Source organism: Salmo trutta, chromosome 12, assembly GCF_901001165.1.
Source record: "Salmo trutta chromosome 12, fSalTru1.1, whole genome shotgun sequence".
Classification (NCBI taxonomy): Eukaryota; Metazoa; Chordata; class Actinopteri; order Salmoniformes; family Salmonidae; genus Salmo; species Salmo trutta.
This window is the reverse complement of record NC_042968.1, coordinates 30,255,116-30,272,258: the sequence shown is the minus strand read 5'-3', so window position 1 is coordinate 30,272,258 and position 17,143 is coordinate 30,255,116. Positions and strand designations below refer to the sequence as shown.

The window sequence follows — 17,143 nt, the reverse complement described above, 5'->3', positions numbered from 1 at the left end:
TTGCTGGCTTGCTTCTCTACCTGCTAGGCTACCTAACGTGATTGGTGAATGTGTTGCCAAAACCTGACCAATGGCGTTTAGATATAACCAGGTTCGATCACGTCCTGCTGTTGTGATATTGATGGTTTCTCAAAAATGACAGCTTCTACAGTTGTGGCTAGATGGAGTACAGATACAGACAGTAGTGACTTGACGTAGGAGGTTAGGGGAACTAACGCAGCAGGTTAGGAGAACTAGCGCAGCAGGTTAGGAGAACTAACGCAGTATGTTGGGAGAATTAACGCAGCAGGTTAGGAGAACTAACGCAGCAGGTTAGGAGAACTAGCGCAGCAGGTTAGGAGAAATAACGCAGTATGTTGGGAGAATTAACACAGCAGGTTAGGAGAACTAACGCAGCAGGTTAGGAGAACTAAGGCAGCAGCTTAGGATAATTAACATAGCAGCTTATTAGAATTAATGCAGCAGGTTAGGAGAATTAACACAGCAGGTTAGGAGAATTAACGCAGCAGGTTAGGAGAATTAATGCAGCAGGTTAGGAGAACTAACGCAGCAGGTTAGGAGAACTAATGCAGCAAGTTAGGAGAATTAACGCAGCAGCTTATTAGAATTAATGCCGAAGTTTATGAGAATTAATGCAGCAGGTTAGGAGAATTAACACAGCAGGTTAGGAGAACTAACCCGGCAGGTCAGGAGAACTAACGCGGCAGGTTAGGAAAACTAACGAAGCAAGTTAGGAGAACTAACGCAGCAGTTTATTAGAATTAACGCAAAGGGTTAGGAGAATTAACGCAGTAGGTTAGGAGAATTAATGCAGCAGGTTAGGAGAAATAACGCAGCAGGTTAGGAGAACTAACGCAGCAGTTTATTAGAATTAACGCAAAGGGTTAGGAGAATTAACGCACTAGGTTAGGAGAATTAACGCAGCAGGTTAGGAGAAATAACGCAGCAGGTTAGGAGAACTAATGCAGCAGGTTAGGAGAATTAACGCATCAGGTTATTAGAATTAACGCAGCAGGTTAGGAGAATTAACGTAGCCGTTTAGGAAAATTAGGTTAAGGTTAGGAAAAGGGTAAGGCTTAGCTAAAATGCTACAGTTATCCATGATGCGACAAAAAGATGGAGATGTACTTTTGTACGTTTAGAGATGTACGTTTGAAAAGTGTTGAAATCTTACATCATCAACTTTCCTGTTCAAGGCTTCTTTTTACGGTCTATGGTGCGAGGAAACTGTCCAGACAAGGTGATCTGAGCTATCTGATTGGCCAGCAGTTACCTTCAGTTACCTTCTACCTTCAGACACATGAAATGGTTCAAAATGGGAACACTTTTCCCATTTTCCTTCCCAGAGCTAGGGCTGCTGAATCAAGTGCACCTACCTCCAACAGTGCGAAACAAATAAAAGACATTGGAATGCAAGGCTTTATCGTTGAGTTTTTTACAGAAATGTTTGGTGATTGACTACAGTGAGGGAAAAAAGTATTTGATCCCCTGCTGATTTTGTACGTTTGCCCACTGACAAAGAAATGATCAGTCTATAATTTTAATGGTAGGTTTATTTGAACAGTGAGAGACAGAATAACAACAACAAAAAATCCAGAAACATGCATGTCAAAAATGTTATACATTTATTTGCATTTTAATGAGGGACCCCTTCTCAATCAGAAAGATTTCTGGCTCCCAGGTGTCTTTTATACAGGTAACGAGCTGAGATTAAGAGCACACTCTTAAAGGGAGTGCTCCTAATCTCAGCTTGTTACCTGTATAAAAGACACCTGTCCACAGAAGCAATCAATCAATCAGATTCAAAACTCTCCACCAAGGCCAAGATCAAAGAGCTCTCCAAGGATGTCAGGGACAAGATTGTAGACCTACACAAGGCTGGAATGGGCTATAAGACCATCGCCAAGCAGCTTGGTGAGAAGGTGACAACAGTTGGTGCGATTATTCGCAAATGGAAGAAACACAAAAGAACTGTCAATCTCCCTCGCCCTGGGGCTCGAATGCAAGATCTCACCTCGTGGAGTTGCAATGATCATGAGAATGGTGAGGAATCTGCCCAGAACTACACGGGAGGATCTTGTCAATGATCTCAAGGCAGCTGGGACCATAGTCACCAAGAAAACAATTGGTAACACACTACGCCGTGAAGGACTGAAATCCTGCAGCGCCCGCAAGGTCCCCCTGCTCAAGAAAGCACATATACATGCCCGTCTAAAGTTTGCCAATGAACATCTGAATGATTCAGAGGACAACTGGGTGAAAGTGTTGTGGTCAGATGAGACCAAAATGGAGCTCTTTGGCATCAACTCAACTCGCCGTGTTTGGAGGAGGAGGAATGCTGCCTATGACCCCAAGAACACCATCCCCACCGTCAAACATGGAGGTGGAAACATTATGCTTTGGGGGTGTTTTTCTGCTAACGGGACAGGACAACTTCACCGCATCAAAGGGACGATGGACGGGGCCATGTACCATCAAATCTTGGGTGAGAACCTCCTTCCCTCAGCTAGGGCATTGAAAATGGGTCGTGGATGGGTATTCCAGCATGACAATGACCCAAAACACACGGCCAAGGCAACAAAGGAGTGGCTCAAGAAGAAGCACATTAAGGTCCTGGAGTGGCCTAGCCAGTCTCCAGACCTTAATCCCATAGAAAATCTGTGGAGGGAGCTGAAGGTTCGAGTTGCCAAACGTCAGCCTCAAAACCTTAATGACTTGGAGCAGATCTGCAAAGAGGAGTGGGACAAAATCCCTCCGGAGATGTGTGCAAACCTGGTGGCCAACTACAAGAAACGTCTGACCTCTGTGATTGCCAACAAGGGTTTTGCCACCAAGTAATAAGTCTGTTTTGCAGAGGGCTCAAATACTTATTTCCCTCATTAAAATGCAAATCATTTTATAATATTTTTGACATGCGTTTTTCTGGATTTTTTGTTGTTGTTCTGTCTCTCACTGTTCAAATAAACCTACCATTAAAATCAAAGACTGATCATTTTTTTGTCAGTGGGCAAACGTACAAAATCAGCAGGGGATGAAATACTTTTTTCCCTCACTGTAGGAATCCCTTGGAGATCAACCAGACAATCACGAATGACCGGCTGGTAACCACTGCGCTAGGCTATTATCCCCCTGTGTGTTTTCTCTCTGTAGAGAAGCCGTGTGCCCTGTTCTGTTCCCGCATCATTATCCCCCTGTGTGTTCTCTCTGTACCGGCTGGTAACCACTGTGCTAGGCTATTATCCCCCTGTGTGTTTTCTCTCTGTAGAGAATCCATGTGCCCTGTTCTGTTCCCCCATCATTATCCCCCTGTGTGTTTTCTCTCTATAGAGAAGCCGTGTGCCCTGTTCTGTTCCCCCATCATTAACCCTGTGTGTTCTCTCTGTAGAGAAGCCGTGTGCCCTGTTTTGTTCCCCCATCATTATCCCCCTGTGTGTTTTCTCTCTGTAGAGAAGCCGTGTGCCCTGTTCTGTTCCCCCATCATTAACCCTGTGTGTTCTGTCTGTAGAGAAGCCGTGTGCCCTGTTCTGTTCCCCCATCATTATCCCCCTGTGTGTTCTCTCTGTAGAGAAGCCGTGTGCCCTGTTCTGTTCCCCCATCATTATCCCCCTGTGTGTTCTGTCTGTAGAGAAGCCGTGTGCCCTGTTCTGTTCCCCCATCATTATCCCCCTGTGTGTTCTGTCTGTAGAGAAGCCGTGTGCCCTGTTCTGTTCCCCCATCATTAACCCTGTGTGTTCTCTCTGTAGAGAAGCCGTGTGCCCTGTTCTGTTCCCCCATCATTATCCCCCTGTGTGTTCCCTCTGTAGAGAAGCCGTGTGCCCTGTTCTGTTCCCCCATCATTAACCCTGTGTGTTCTCTCTGTAGAGAAGCCGTGTGCCCTGTTCTGTTCCCCCATCATTAACCCTGTGTGTTCTGTCTGTAGAGAAGCCGTGTGCCCTGTTCTGTTCCCCTATCATTATCCCCCTGTGTGTTCCCTCTGTAGAGAAGCCGTGTGCCCTGTTTTGTTCCCCCATCATTATCCCCCTGTGTGTTTTCTCTCTGTAGAGAAGCCGTGTGCCCTGTTCTGTTCCCCCATCATTATCCCCCTGTGTGTTCTCTCTGTAGAGAAGCCGTGTGCCCTGTTCTGTTCCCCCATCATTATCCCCCTGTGTGTTCTGTCTGTAGAGAAGCCGTGTGCCCTGTTTTGTTCCCCCATCATTAACCCTGTGTGTTCTCTCTGTAGAGAAGCCGTGTGCCCTGTTTTGTTCCCCCATCATTAACCCTGTGTGTTCTCTCTGTAGAGAAGCCGTGTGCCCTGTTTTGTTCCCCCATCATTAACCCTGTGTGTTTTCTCTCTGTAGAGAAGCCGTGTGCCCTGTTCTGTTCCCCCATCATTATCCCCCTGTGTGTTCTCTCTGTAGAGAAGCCGTGTGCCCTGTTTTGTTCCCCCATCATTAACCCTGTGTGTTCTCTCTGTAGAGAAGCCGTGTGCCCTGTTTTGTTCCCCCATCATTATCCCCCTGTGTGTTCTCTCTGTAGAGAAGCAGTGTGCCTTGTTCTGTTCTCCCATTATTATCCCCCTGTGTGTTTTCTCTCTGTAGAGAAGCCGTGTGCCCTGTTCTGTTCTCCCATCATTATCCCCCTGTGTGTTCTCTCTGTAGAGAAGCAGTGTGCCCTGTTCGGTTCCCCTGTGGGGAGAGATTCCCCCATCCTGGTGGCAGAGAGAGTGATGGATGGAACACCATGCGGACCATACGAATCAGACCTGTGTGTCAACTGCAGGTGTAAGGTACACACACACACACACATACACACGCAAACTCAATGCACGCAGATGCACACTCTCACACACACAAGGCAGACGGGTGTGTCGACGAAGAAAAATAATGTGTTATGCACATTCCACACATGAGAATCCCGGTGCTGAGTTAAAAGAAAACGAAGATAAAGAAATTATAAGAAATGTCTGTAGCCATTAGCACTGGGGACCAGCAATATTCTGTGTCCACACCTCTCATTTCCTTAGAGTTGTGTGTCAATGGACTGCTCAAATCAGAAGTGCTGATGGCAATTATACTGAACAAAAATATAAACATGTAAACGCAACAAGATCCCCAAAATGTTGTGAACAAATTTGTTTACATCCTTGTTAGGGAGCATTTCTCCTTTGTCAAGATAATCCATCCACCTGACAGGTGTGGCATATCAAGAAGCTGATTAAACAGCATGATCATTACACAGGTGCACCTTGTGCTGCTGACAATAAACAGCCATTCTAAAATGTGCAGTTTTGTCACACAACACAATGCCACACGTCTCAATTTTGAGGGACCATGCAATTGGCATGCTGACTGCAGGAATGTCCACCAGAGCTTTTGCCAGAGAATTGAATGTTAATTTCTCTACAATAAGCTGTCTCCAACGTCATTTTAGAGAATTTGGCAGTACGTCCAACCAGCCTCACAACCGCAGACAACGTGTAATCATGCCAGCCCAGGACCTCCACTTCCGGCTTCTTCACCAGCGGGATCGTCTGAGACCAGCCACCCAGACAGCTGATGAGAGTATTTCTGTCTGTAATAAAGCCCTTTTATGGGGAAAAACTCATTCTGATTGGCTGGGCCTGGCTCCTCAGTGGGTGGGTCTATGCCCAGTCTTGTGAAATCCATAGATTAAGTCCTAATGAATTTATTTCAATTGACCAATTTCCTTATATCAACTGTAACTCAGTAAAATTGTTGAAATTGTCACATGTTGCGTTTATATTTTTCTTCAGTATAAGCGGTGCAATATTTCTGGCTGGTCTTCCTACCCTTGGCCTTCCTCTACTACCCTGCCTCACTCCCTTTATCCTGTGACAGAAACCCTGCTCCGTCAGAGAGAGACGATAGGACCTGTCAGTAGTTCACTGGAGACGGGTTTTCTCTCTGTAGGTCACTGGATAAGGGTATTCTCTCCTTAGGTCACTAGTGAAGAGTTTTCTCTCTGTGCTGGTGGATTTAATTGTATCTTACAATATGGCAGACTAGTGGCTTCAAAGCCTCTCATTGGCCAATACATAGCAATCTTCCTAGTGATTGTCTCTCTGGTGAATGTTATAATAACGTGTGCCAGCCTGTAGAAAGTTCTATCTTGTTTTGTTATATTTCAGACCTATTTTCGGCGCCCCACTGTCTGATTCATATCGTTTGATTTCTAATGATAGTTGTCGATTAGCTCGACTGATTGCAATTGAATCGGGTGTTCACTACATAAGTGAATGAAAGCTCTTAGAATTTGCATATCCAAACCTTCTGTCTGTCAGCCCCCGTATCGAGAAGCGACACCTCGACAAAATATTTTGAATGTGGGCGGAACTTCCGGCTGAGTGTACCCGGAAGATTTGGATGCAAGTTTCTCGGACGTTCATCCATATGTTCGCTTTTTATGTATCGATCACTGGTTTTTATTTAATTTAGGTAATTTTATAAACTCAATACCGGGACGATGTTATCTTTAGATTTCCTTGATGATGTGCGGCGGATGAATAAGCGGCAGGTATGTACGATAATATTGTTTTTGATGTTGTGTGAATGTGACGGATTCTTCCAAGGCTAGTTAGCTAGCTATCTAGTTATGCTAGCAACATTAGCCGGCTGGTTAATAACACGTTGCTTAAAATGTCAAGTCGTCTATGCTAACTAGCTACACAGCTTTCCGTGTGGTCTTAATCATGTACAAACAAAATTACCCTGCTAGTTAAATACGTTACATCGCCTATTGAACATGCATGATAAACTGGGTTGTCAAAATAACTAGCTAGCAACCTTGCAACATCAATGTAGCTTTAGCCAGTACAATTTCCTCTCTGCCTAAATATGGTGTTACGTCAGTCTTCTTCAAACCTGGTGCCAGGACCTACAAAGTCTGCAGACTTTTATTCCAGCCTAAGTTACTAGTTTCTACTAGATTCTGCTGATCACCAAACCCTTTATTAACTGTAACATATGTATTAGTTCTGGGTTGGGACCTGCACACCTTGTTAGTCCCCAGGACCAGCTGTTGGTAGATATAGTTGTTATAAGCGAACACTAGCTTATCCTCGTCTCCACCTGACAACCTGTCTTATTTGTTTTCAGCTCTACTACCAGGTGCTGAATTTTGGTATGATAGTATCCTCAGCCCTGATGATCTGGAAAGGACTGATGGTCGTGACAGGCAGCGAGAGCCCTATTGTTGTTGTTCTCAGGTAAAGCATTGGTGTTGGATTTATGTAGATGGGGTGCTTTTCAATACACTCTAAGCGCTTTACATAGTAAGGGGAAATTTGCCACTTTCACAACCAAAGTGTAGCACCAACATATACCTACTGTTTGTCTAAAGCGCATCTGCTAATTTTCAGTAACCTGTCTATCCTTGACTGTAACATGTCCTTGGTTTCAGTGGAAGTATGGAGCCTGCTTTCCATCGAGGAGATCTTCTGTTCCTGACAAACCGGGTCGAGGACCCCATCAGAGTCGGAGAGATTGTGGTCTTCAGGATAGAGGGCAGAGAGATCCCCATAGTACACAGAGTACTAAAGATTCATGAAAAGTTGGTCTATGATGTTTCTGTAGTTATTGAAATGCGCTAGTTCTCTCTCGGGATAGTTCTCTTTGTTTGTTACACGTTTAAGAAGGCCTACTTCCCCCAAAAAGTTTCTATTGATACATAACACTCAAACTAGGCTCTAAATATTCTGTAATATTTCTTACCTCGTATATGTTTTTTTAATATATGCTGGGTAACTGAATAAATGTCATTGTCAGAGCAACTTCATAAGCTGCTCTGGGGCCAGGAAATCGATGTAGGACATCCAAACTAAATCTAAATGTTGTTTATCTCCAGGGAAAATGGCGAAATCAAGTTCCTGACCAAAGGTGACAACAACTCTGTAGATGACAGAGGGCTGTACAAGCCGGGACAGCACTGGCTAGAGAAGAAAGACGTGGTGGGACGAGCCAGAGGGTGAGCATTTATCTCATTCCACCAGAGTGACACTAGACTTAGTCTGCTGTATGACTTCAGTCTCATGCTTCACTTCACTGGGTCTATATGATACCCTTTCCCTTGAGATATTATTTAGTGCAAAATTCAACTGAACTTGAGTCTGTGCTCATCTAGCCTGTAGTGGTGGTTTAAAGTTCTCCATCACAGTGACGGATTTGAGATAAGTGTAGATCCGCAATAAAAATCTCAGGGGGAAAGGTGGGGGGGATGATTTGGAGATGACATATCCTAATATGAAGTAATATTTTCCCAAATAAATGTATTATCAAATATGTTATTTTCTCTGTTACGCTGTGTGTACTGAACTGACATACTGTTGCTGACACTCGGGGGTTCAGATGAAAATGGCAGTTTAAACATTAAGAAAAATGTTCCATTTGTCACATCCCTACACTCAAGGCGCATTCAAGTTGCAAGAGCAGTTTTGGTAAATGTATTTTGAAAGCGGGTTTGGCCTTTTTTTTAAGCGGAGGATCCCAGTTTTCCATTTCTACCGCGTTTATTTCCCTACTCCTTCAATTATGTGAGTGGCATCATTTTAGAAATGCTCTGGTTACAACAGAGCATGGTTTAGGCACTTCTGCGCAAAGTAGTGATGGGTAGTTTGCGAATAAACTGCTTTTCTTTAAAGGATTAGGGTCTTTTTTGCTTTAAAAAAAATCTGTTTATTTGACTCCCTGATGTGCATACTGCTGCTTTTTGATCTCCAGACATCGACTATCTGCAGATAAATTATAAAAATAATCTCTGAAGATGGTAATTCCTCAGTGCAGGAACCATACTGTGAGGAGAGACCCTCATTCTGCGCTATGCATTTTTTTTGTCTTTTTATTTCATTTTTTATTTTTTCAAGACATCTAATAATTTGGTCAGGTAAAAATGTATTTGAACTCAAATTTCACGATCTGACATGGTAGGTAACATTTGTGGCTTTAAATTAGGGATTGACCATTTTTCATGGTTTTATGTACATTTCTAAGCACTACTGATGAGGAGCCGTTTGGGAGCCAAATCAGAAGCTCTTTTAGGTGAAAGGAGCCAAATGATCCCGCTCACCGAAAATACTCTGAATCAATATGCAACAGATCTAAAAGGGGCAACGGTGTCTTAAATGGACAATGACAGTTTGTAATAGAAACCAAAAATATCAAATTTTTCAAGTGAATAATAATTAATTGATATACCGTATATTTATACTAAAAGTATAGTTATTAATAACAATCAGGATGTTGTGTCCAATGGGTAAATGCAGATGGACAAACTCCATGCTTCAGCCTATGTACATTTTAGTCACTATGCTGCATCAGTTGGGCTACAGGTGATATTGCTTATAGCATATCTGATAATATAGACCATGCATAGGCTATATGCATGGTCCAATATGATTTTACCAATATTTTATTGGACAAATTTCTGGAGGTGGTAATTTAATTTGAAATGGTTTCAGCATCATTTTATTTTCATTTTAGAGTAGAATGTCCCTTTAAAAAGTCACCAGAACTGAGCTTCTCAGTCTTCTACTTACAAATGATCACAGGGTGGACCCTGGACCCCCTAAGGAAGGGGACTGGAATTGGTCAAACTCGCAGTTTAGGTCTAATACATGTACACAAATATCCTCTTTCCCTGAAAGCATGATAACCTGCCCTTTCATGTAAGAAAGTCATGGACAACTTGACCCCAGACAAGTTTCAGTCAAAGGATTTTTTGTTGTTGCTTTAACCCTTCTCAAGTATTTAACCAGTTGTGAACATACTTTAAAGTACTACTTAAGTAGTTTTTTTGTGTGTCTGTAGTTGGCTTTACTATTAATGTTTTTGGTGAACTTTTACTTCACTACATTTTTAAATTTCACATTTATTTAACCAGGTAAGCTAGTTGAGAACAAGTTCTCATTTACAACTGTGACCTGGCCAAGATAAAGCAAACAACAACACATGGAATTAACAAGCATACAGTCAATAACACAATGGAAAAAGAAAGTCTCTATATACAGTGTGTGCAAATGGCATGAGGAGGTAGGCAATAAATAGGCCATAGTAGCGAAATAATTACAATTTAGCAGATTAACACTGGAGTGATAAATGAGCAGATGATGATGTGCAAGTAGAGACACTGGTGTGCAAAAGAGCAGAAAAGTAAATAAAAACAATATGGGGATGAGGTAGGTAGCTTGGGTGGGTTATTTACAGATGGACTATGTACAGCTGCAGCGATCGGTTAGCTGCTCAGATAGCTGATGTTTAAAGTTAGTGAGGGAAATGTAAGTCTCCAGGTTCAGAGATTTAAAAAATATATATATATATATATTTTTTGCAATTCGTTCCAGTCACTGGCAGCAGAGAACTGGAAGTAAAGGCGGCCAAAGGAGGTGTTGGCTTTGGGGATGACCAGGGTGTTGTTATCGTGACCAGTAAGCTGAGATAAGGCAGAGCTTTACCTAGCATAGACTTATAGATGACCTGGAGCCAGTGGGTCTGGCGACGAATATGTAGCGAGGGCCAGCCGACTAGAGCATACAGGTCGCAGTGGTGGGTGGTATAAGGCGCTTTGGTAACAAAACGGATGGCACTGTGATAGACTGCATTCAGTTTGCTGAGTAGAGTATTGGAAGCTATTTTGTAGATGACATCGCTGAAGTCGAGGATCGGTAGGATAGTCAGTTTTACGAGGGTAAGTTTGGTGGCGTGGGTGAAGGAGGCTTTGTTGCGAAATAGGAAGCCGATTCTAGATTTGATTTTGGATTGGAGATGTTTAATATGAGTCTGGAAGGAAAGTTTACAGTCTAGCCAGACACCTAGGTATTTGTAGGTGTCCACATATTCTAGGTCAGAACGGTCCAGGGTAGTGATGCTAGTCGGGCGGGCAAGTGCGGGCAGTGAACGGTTGAAAAGCATGCATTTGGTTTTACTAGCGTTTAAGAGCAGTTGGAGGCCACGGAAGGAGTGTTGTATGGCATTGACACTCGTTTGGAGGTTAGTTAACACAGTGTCCAAAGAAGGGCCAGATGTATACAGAATGGTGTCGTTTGCGTAGAGGTGGATCAGGGAATCACCCGCAGCCCGCGGCCCGAGAATTTAACCCTGTGGTACCCCCATAGAGACTGCCAGAGGTCCGGACAACAGGCCCTCCGATTTGACACACTGAACTCTGTCTGCGAAGTAGTTGGTGAACCAGGCGAGGCAGTCATTTGAGAAACCAAGGCTATTGAGTCTGCCAATAAGAATACGGTGATTGACAGAGTCGAAAGCCTTGGCCAGGTCGATGAAGACGGCTGCACAATACTGTCTTTTATTGATGGTGGTTATGATATCATTTAGTACCTTGAGCGTGGCTGAGGTGCACCCGTGACCAGCTCGGAAACCGGATTGCACAGCGGAGAAGGTACGGTGGGATTCGAAATGGTCAGTGATCTGTTTATTAACTTGGCTTTCGAAGACTTTAGAGAGGCAGGGCAGGATGGATATAGGTCTATAACAGTTTGGGTCTAGAGTGTCACCCCCTTTTGAAGAGGGGGATGACCGTGGCAGCTTTCCAATCATTAGGGATCTTAGTCGATACGAAAGCGAGGTTGAACAGACTGGTAATAGGGGTTGCAACAATGGCAGCGGATAGTTTTAGAAATAGAGGGTCCCGATTGTCTAGCCCAGCTGATTTGTACGGGTCCAGGTTTTGCAGCTCTTTCAGAACATCTGCAATCTGGATTTGGGTGAAGGAGAAGCTGGGGAGGTTCGGGCAAGTAGCTGCGGGGGGGACGGAGCTGTTGGCCAGGGCTGGGGTAGCCAGGAGAAAGCATGGCCAGCCGTAGAGAATTTCTTATTGAAAATTTCAATTATCATGGATTTATTGGTGGTGACCGTGTTACCTAGCCTCAGAGCAGTGGGCAGCTGGGAGGAGGTGCTCTTGTTCTCCTTGGACTTTACAGTGTCCCAAAACTTTTTGGAGTTAGAGCTACAGGATGCAAATTTCTGTTTGAAAAAGCTAGCCTTTGCTTTCCTGACTGCGTGTATTGGTTCCTGACTTCCCTGAACAGTTGCATATCGCAGGGACTATTCGATGCTATTGCAGTCCACCACAGGATGTTTTTGTGCTGGTCAAGGGCAGTCAGGTCTGGAGTGAACCAAGGGCTATATCTGTTCTTAGTTCTATATTTTTTGAAAGGGGCATGCTTAATTAAGATGGTGAGGAAATTACTTTTAAAGAACGACCAGGCAACCTCGACTGACGGGATGAGGTCAATATCCTTCCAGGATTCCCGGGCCAGGTCGATTAGAAAGGCCTGCTCGCTGAAGTGTTTTAGGGAGCGTTTGACCGCGGACCCATAGCGGATGCAGGCAATGAGGCAGTGATTGCTGAGATCCTGATTGAAAACAGCAGTGGTGTATTTGGAGGGCAAGTTGGTCAGGACAATGTCTATGAGGGTGCCCATGTTTATGGATTTAGGGTTGTACCTGGTGGGTTCCTTGACGATTTGTGTGAGATTGAGGGCATCTAACTTAGCTTGTAGGACTGCCGGGGTGTTAAGCATATCCCAGTTTAGGTCACCTAACAGAACAAACTCTGAAGATAGATGAGGGGCAATCAATTCACATATTGTGTCCAGGGCACAGCTGGGAGCTGAGGGGGGTCTATAACAGGCGGAAACGGTGAGACTTATTTCTGGAGAGATTAAGTTTTTAAATTAGAAGCTCGAACTGTTTGGGCATAGACCTGGAAAGTATGACAGAACTTTGCAAGCTATCTCTGCAGTATATTGCAACTCCTCCCCCTTTGGCAGTTCTATCTTGACAGAAAATGTTGTAGTTGGGTATGGAACATTTTTGGTGGCCTTCCTAAGCCAAGATTCAGACACGGCAAGGACATTAGGGTTGGCGGAGTGTGCTAAAGCAGTGAGTAAAACAAACTTAGGGAGGAGGCTTCTGATGTTAACATGCATGAAACCAAGGCTTTTTCGATTACAGAAGTCAACAAATGAGTGCCTGGGAGGGCCTGGGACATTCCTAAAGAAAATAATTTACTTTTTACTCCATACATTTTCCCTGACACCCAAACATTTTTCAATTATCAAGAGAACATCCCAGGTCATCACTACTGCCTCTGATCACAAATGCTTCATTTGTAAATTATGTCTGAGTGTTGGAGTGTGCCCCTGGTTATCCGTATATCGAAAATGTTGCCGCCTGATTTGCTTAATATAAGGATTTTATCAATTCCATTTACTTTTGATACTTAAATATATTTAAAACCAAATACTTTTAGACTTTTACTCAAGTAGTATTTTACTGGGTGACTTTTACTTGTCATTTTCTATGAAGGTATCTTTACTTTTACTCAAGTACGACAGTTGAGTACTTTTTCTACCACTGTATTTAACTATTGAAGATGTAGTGTTAGGTAATAATTTACTTGAATTGTACATCATAACAGCGTCATGACATTGTCATGAACATGGCATCTGATGTTGAATGTCAATTTTGTCTCCAGGTTTGTGCCATACATAGGAATCGTTACCATTCTGATGAACGACTATCCCAAATTCAAGGTAAGATATTTTACATCGTCATCACTAGAAGGAAAATCACAATAGGTTTTATGAATTGTTTACTAAATTCAGCCTTATTAGGAGCGTTATGCAGGTACTCTAAAGGTTAGAGAGCCTGACCAGCAGCCAGACACTAAACAGTGGGAGATCAACTGGCAGACGGAAAGCTGTTGGTTTCAGATCCTCGGAACAGGGATACTAGTATTTTGTTGTTCTTCCCCTTCCCAGTATGCTGTTCTCTTCCTGCTGGGTCTGTTTGTCCTGGTCCATCGGGAGTGAGGAAGAGACTACCTAACTATCTGCCACGGAGGAAGATTTGGAAATCCCCACCCCACCATGCCTTTTAAGACAGAATTATGTTGATTATGTCAAATGAAGTTGCTTTGTCTGTACCATATGTTTTGAATTGTGTCTAGAAATGTGGATAGTGTTTACATTATAAAAAAACAAGCGTTCATTATTTTTGTGAGGGGGAAATTAGATTTAAGTAGAATAAAGAGCTGTATTTCTTTATTTTATTTTTTCAGAACATGAATCCAACATTTTAGATGGTTAATTGTGTGTTTGGTTTTCACTTTTTATTAGGTTTTGCTTTGCTTGAAATATTGAATGACAAGTGATATGTTTGTGACATTAAATATGACATCTGTTACCCTCTATCCTGCATTCTGGTAACTTATGCATCTAGTGTTTTTTCTTATATTCAAGCATAACTTCACAAACACATTTGTGCATTTTCAAAATGCCATTATTTTGCATGCAGGCTAAATATGACATTTACATTTTAGTCATTTAGCAAACACTTATCCAGAGCGACTTACAGTTAGTGCATTCATCTTAAGATGGCTAGGTGGGACAACCACATATCTCAGTCATGGTAAGCACATTTTTTTTATATACACTGAACAAAAATACAAACGCAACATGTAAAGTGTTGGTCAAATGTTTCCCAGAACTGTTTAATATGCACAAGAAGCTTGTTTCTCTCAATATTTTTGTGCACAAATTTGTTTACGTTGCTGTTTAGTGAGCATTTCTCCTTTGCCAAGTTAATCCATCCACCTGATGTGTGTGGCAAATCAAGAAGCTGATTAAACAGCGTGGTCATTTCATAGGTGCACCTTGTGCTGGGGACAAACAGACCTCTAAAATGTGTAGTTTTGTCACAACACAATGCCATATGTCAGGGAGTGTACAATTGGCATGCTGACTGCAGGAATGTACACCAGAGCTGTTGCCAGATAATTGAATGTTAATTTCTCTACCATAAGTCGCCTCCAACGTTGTTTAAGAGAATCTTGCAGTACATCCAACTGGCCTCACAACCACAGACCAAGTGTATGGCGTTGTGTGGGCGAGTGGTTAGCTGATGTCAACGTGAACAGAGTGCCCCATGGTGGCGATGGGGTTATGGGCAGGCATAAGCTACAGACAAAAACAATTGCATTTTATCGATGGCAATTTGAATGCACAGAGATACTGTGACGAGATCCTGAGGCCCATTGTCATGCAATTAATCCGCCACCATGACCTCATGTTTCAGTATGATCATGCATGGTGCCATGTAGCAAGGATCTGTACACAATTCCTGGAAGCTAAAAATGTCCCAGTTCTTCTATGGCCTGCATACTCACCAGACATGTCACCCATTGAGCAAGTTTAGGATGATCTGGATCGACATGTACGACAGTGTGTTCCAATATCCAGCAACTTTGCAAAGCCATTGAATAGGAGTGGGACAACATTCCACAGGCCACAACAGCCTGATCAGCTCTATGTGAAGATGTCTCGCTGCATGAGGCAAACGGTGATCACACCAGATATAGGTTTTCTGATCCACGCCCCTTTTTTTAAGGTATCTGTGACCAACAGATGCAGATTTGTATTCCCAGTCGTGAAATCCATAGATTAGGGCCTAATGAATTCATTTCAGTTGACTGATTTCTTTATATGATCTGTAACTTTATAATCTTTGAAATTGTTGCATGTTGCATTTATATTTTGCTTCACTATATATGTGCAGTCAAATGTTTGGACACACCTACTCATTCAAGGGATTTTCTTGGGTTGAGGTTGGAAATTGTGGAGGCCAAGTCATCTGATGCAGCACTCCATCACTCTACTTCTTGGTCAAATAGCCCTTACACAGCCTGGAGGTGTGCTGGGTCATTGTCCTGTGAAAAACAAATGATTGTCCCACTAAGTGTAAACCAGATGGGATGGCGTATCGCTGCAGAATGCTGTGGTAGCCATGCTGGTTAAGTGTGCCCTGAATTCTAAATAAATCACTGACAGTGTCACCAGCAAACCACCATCACACCTCCTCCTCCATGCTTCACTGTGGGAACCAAACATGCGGAGATCATCCAGTCACCTACTCTGTGTCTCACAAAGACACGGCGATTAGAACCAAAAATCTCAGATTTGAACTCATCAGACCAAAGGGCAGATTTCCACTGGTCTAATGTCCATTGCTGGTGTTTCTTGGCCCAAGCAAGTCTCTTCTTTTTAGTGTCCTTTAGTAGTGGTTTCTTTGCAGCAATTCAAACATGAAGGCCTGATTCACGCAGTCTCCTCTGAACAGTTGATGTTGAGATGTGTCTGTTACTTGAAGTCTGAAGCATTTATTTGGGCTGCAATTTCTGAGGCTGGTAACTCTAATGAACGTATCCTCTGCAGCAGAGGTAACTCTGGGTCTTCCTTTCCTGTGGCGGTCCTCATGAGAGCCAGTTTCATCATAGCGCTTGATGGTTTTTGAGACTGCACTTGAAGAAAGTTTTCTTGAAATGTTCTGGATTGACTGACTTTCATGTCTTAAAGTAATGATGGACTGTCATTTCTCTTTGCTTATTTGAGCTGTTCTTTCCATAATATGGACTTGGTATTTTTCCAAATAGGGCTATCTTCTGTGCACCACCCCTACCTTGTCACAACACAACTGATTGGCTCAAACACATTAAGAAGGAAATACATTCCACAATTTAACTTTTAACAAGGCACACCTGTTAATTGAAATGCATTCCAAGTGACTACCTCATGAAGATGGTTGAGAGAATGCCAAGAGTGTGTAAAGCTGTTATCAAGGCAAAGGGTGGCTACTTTGAGAACCTCAAATATTTTGATTTGTTTAACACTTTTTTGGTTACTACATGATTCCATATGTGTTATTTCATAGTTTTGATGTCTTCACTATTATTCTAAAATGTAGAAAATAGTTCAAATTAAGAAAAAGCCTTGAATGAGTAGGTGTGTCCAAACTTTTGACTGGTACTGTATATATATATATATATATATATATATACAGTACCAGTCAAAAGAACAGCCCATAATGACAAAGAGAAAACATGTTTTTAAAAATGTTTGTACATTTATTGAAAATAAAATACAGAAATGTTTCATTTACGTAAGTGTTCACACCCCTGAGTCCATATATGTTAGTCACCTTTGGCAGCGATTACAGCTGTGAGTCTTTCTGGGAAAGTCTCTAAGAGCTTTGCACACTTGGATTGTACAATATTTGCACTTTATTCTTTTTTTTTAATTCTTCAAGCTCTGTCTAGTTGGTTGTTGATCATAGCTAGACAGACATTTTCAAGT

At 42.7% G+C, this 17,143-nt stretch overlaps 1 protein-coding gene across 1 annotated transcript; it reads left to right on the top strand.

Annotated features, from left to right (window-relative positions):
* The first annotated feature begins 6,326 nt into the window (after nucleotides 1–6,326).
* Nucleotides 6,327–14,205, top strand: LOC115203329 (signal peptidase complex catalytic subunit SEC11A). Its single transcript, XM_029767929.1, has 6 exons — nucleotides 6,327–6,513; nucleotides 7,095–7,204; nucleotides 7,399–7,548; nucleotides 7,843–7,962; nucleotides 13,489–13,546; nucleotides 13,775–14,205. The coding sequence occupies exons 1-6, from the start codon at nucleotides 6,463–6,465 to the stop codon at nucleotides 13,823–13,825; spliced, it is 540 nt and encodes a 179-aa protein (XP_029623789.1). The 5' UTR covers nucleotides 6,327–6,462; the 3' UTR covers nucleotides 13,826–14,205.
* Nucleotides 14,206–17,143: the final 2,938 nt, after the last annotated feature.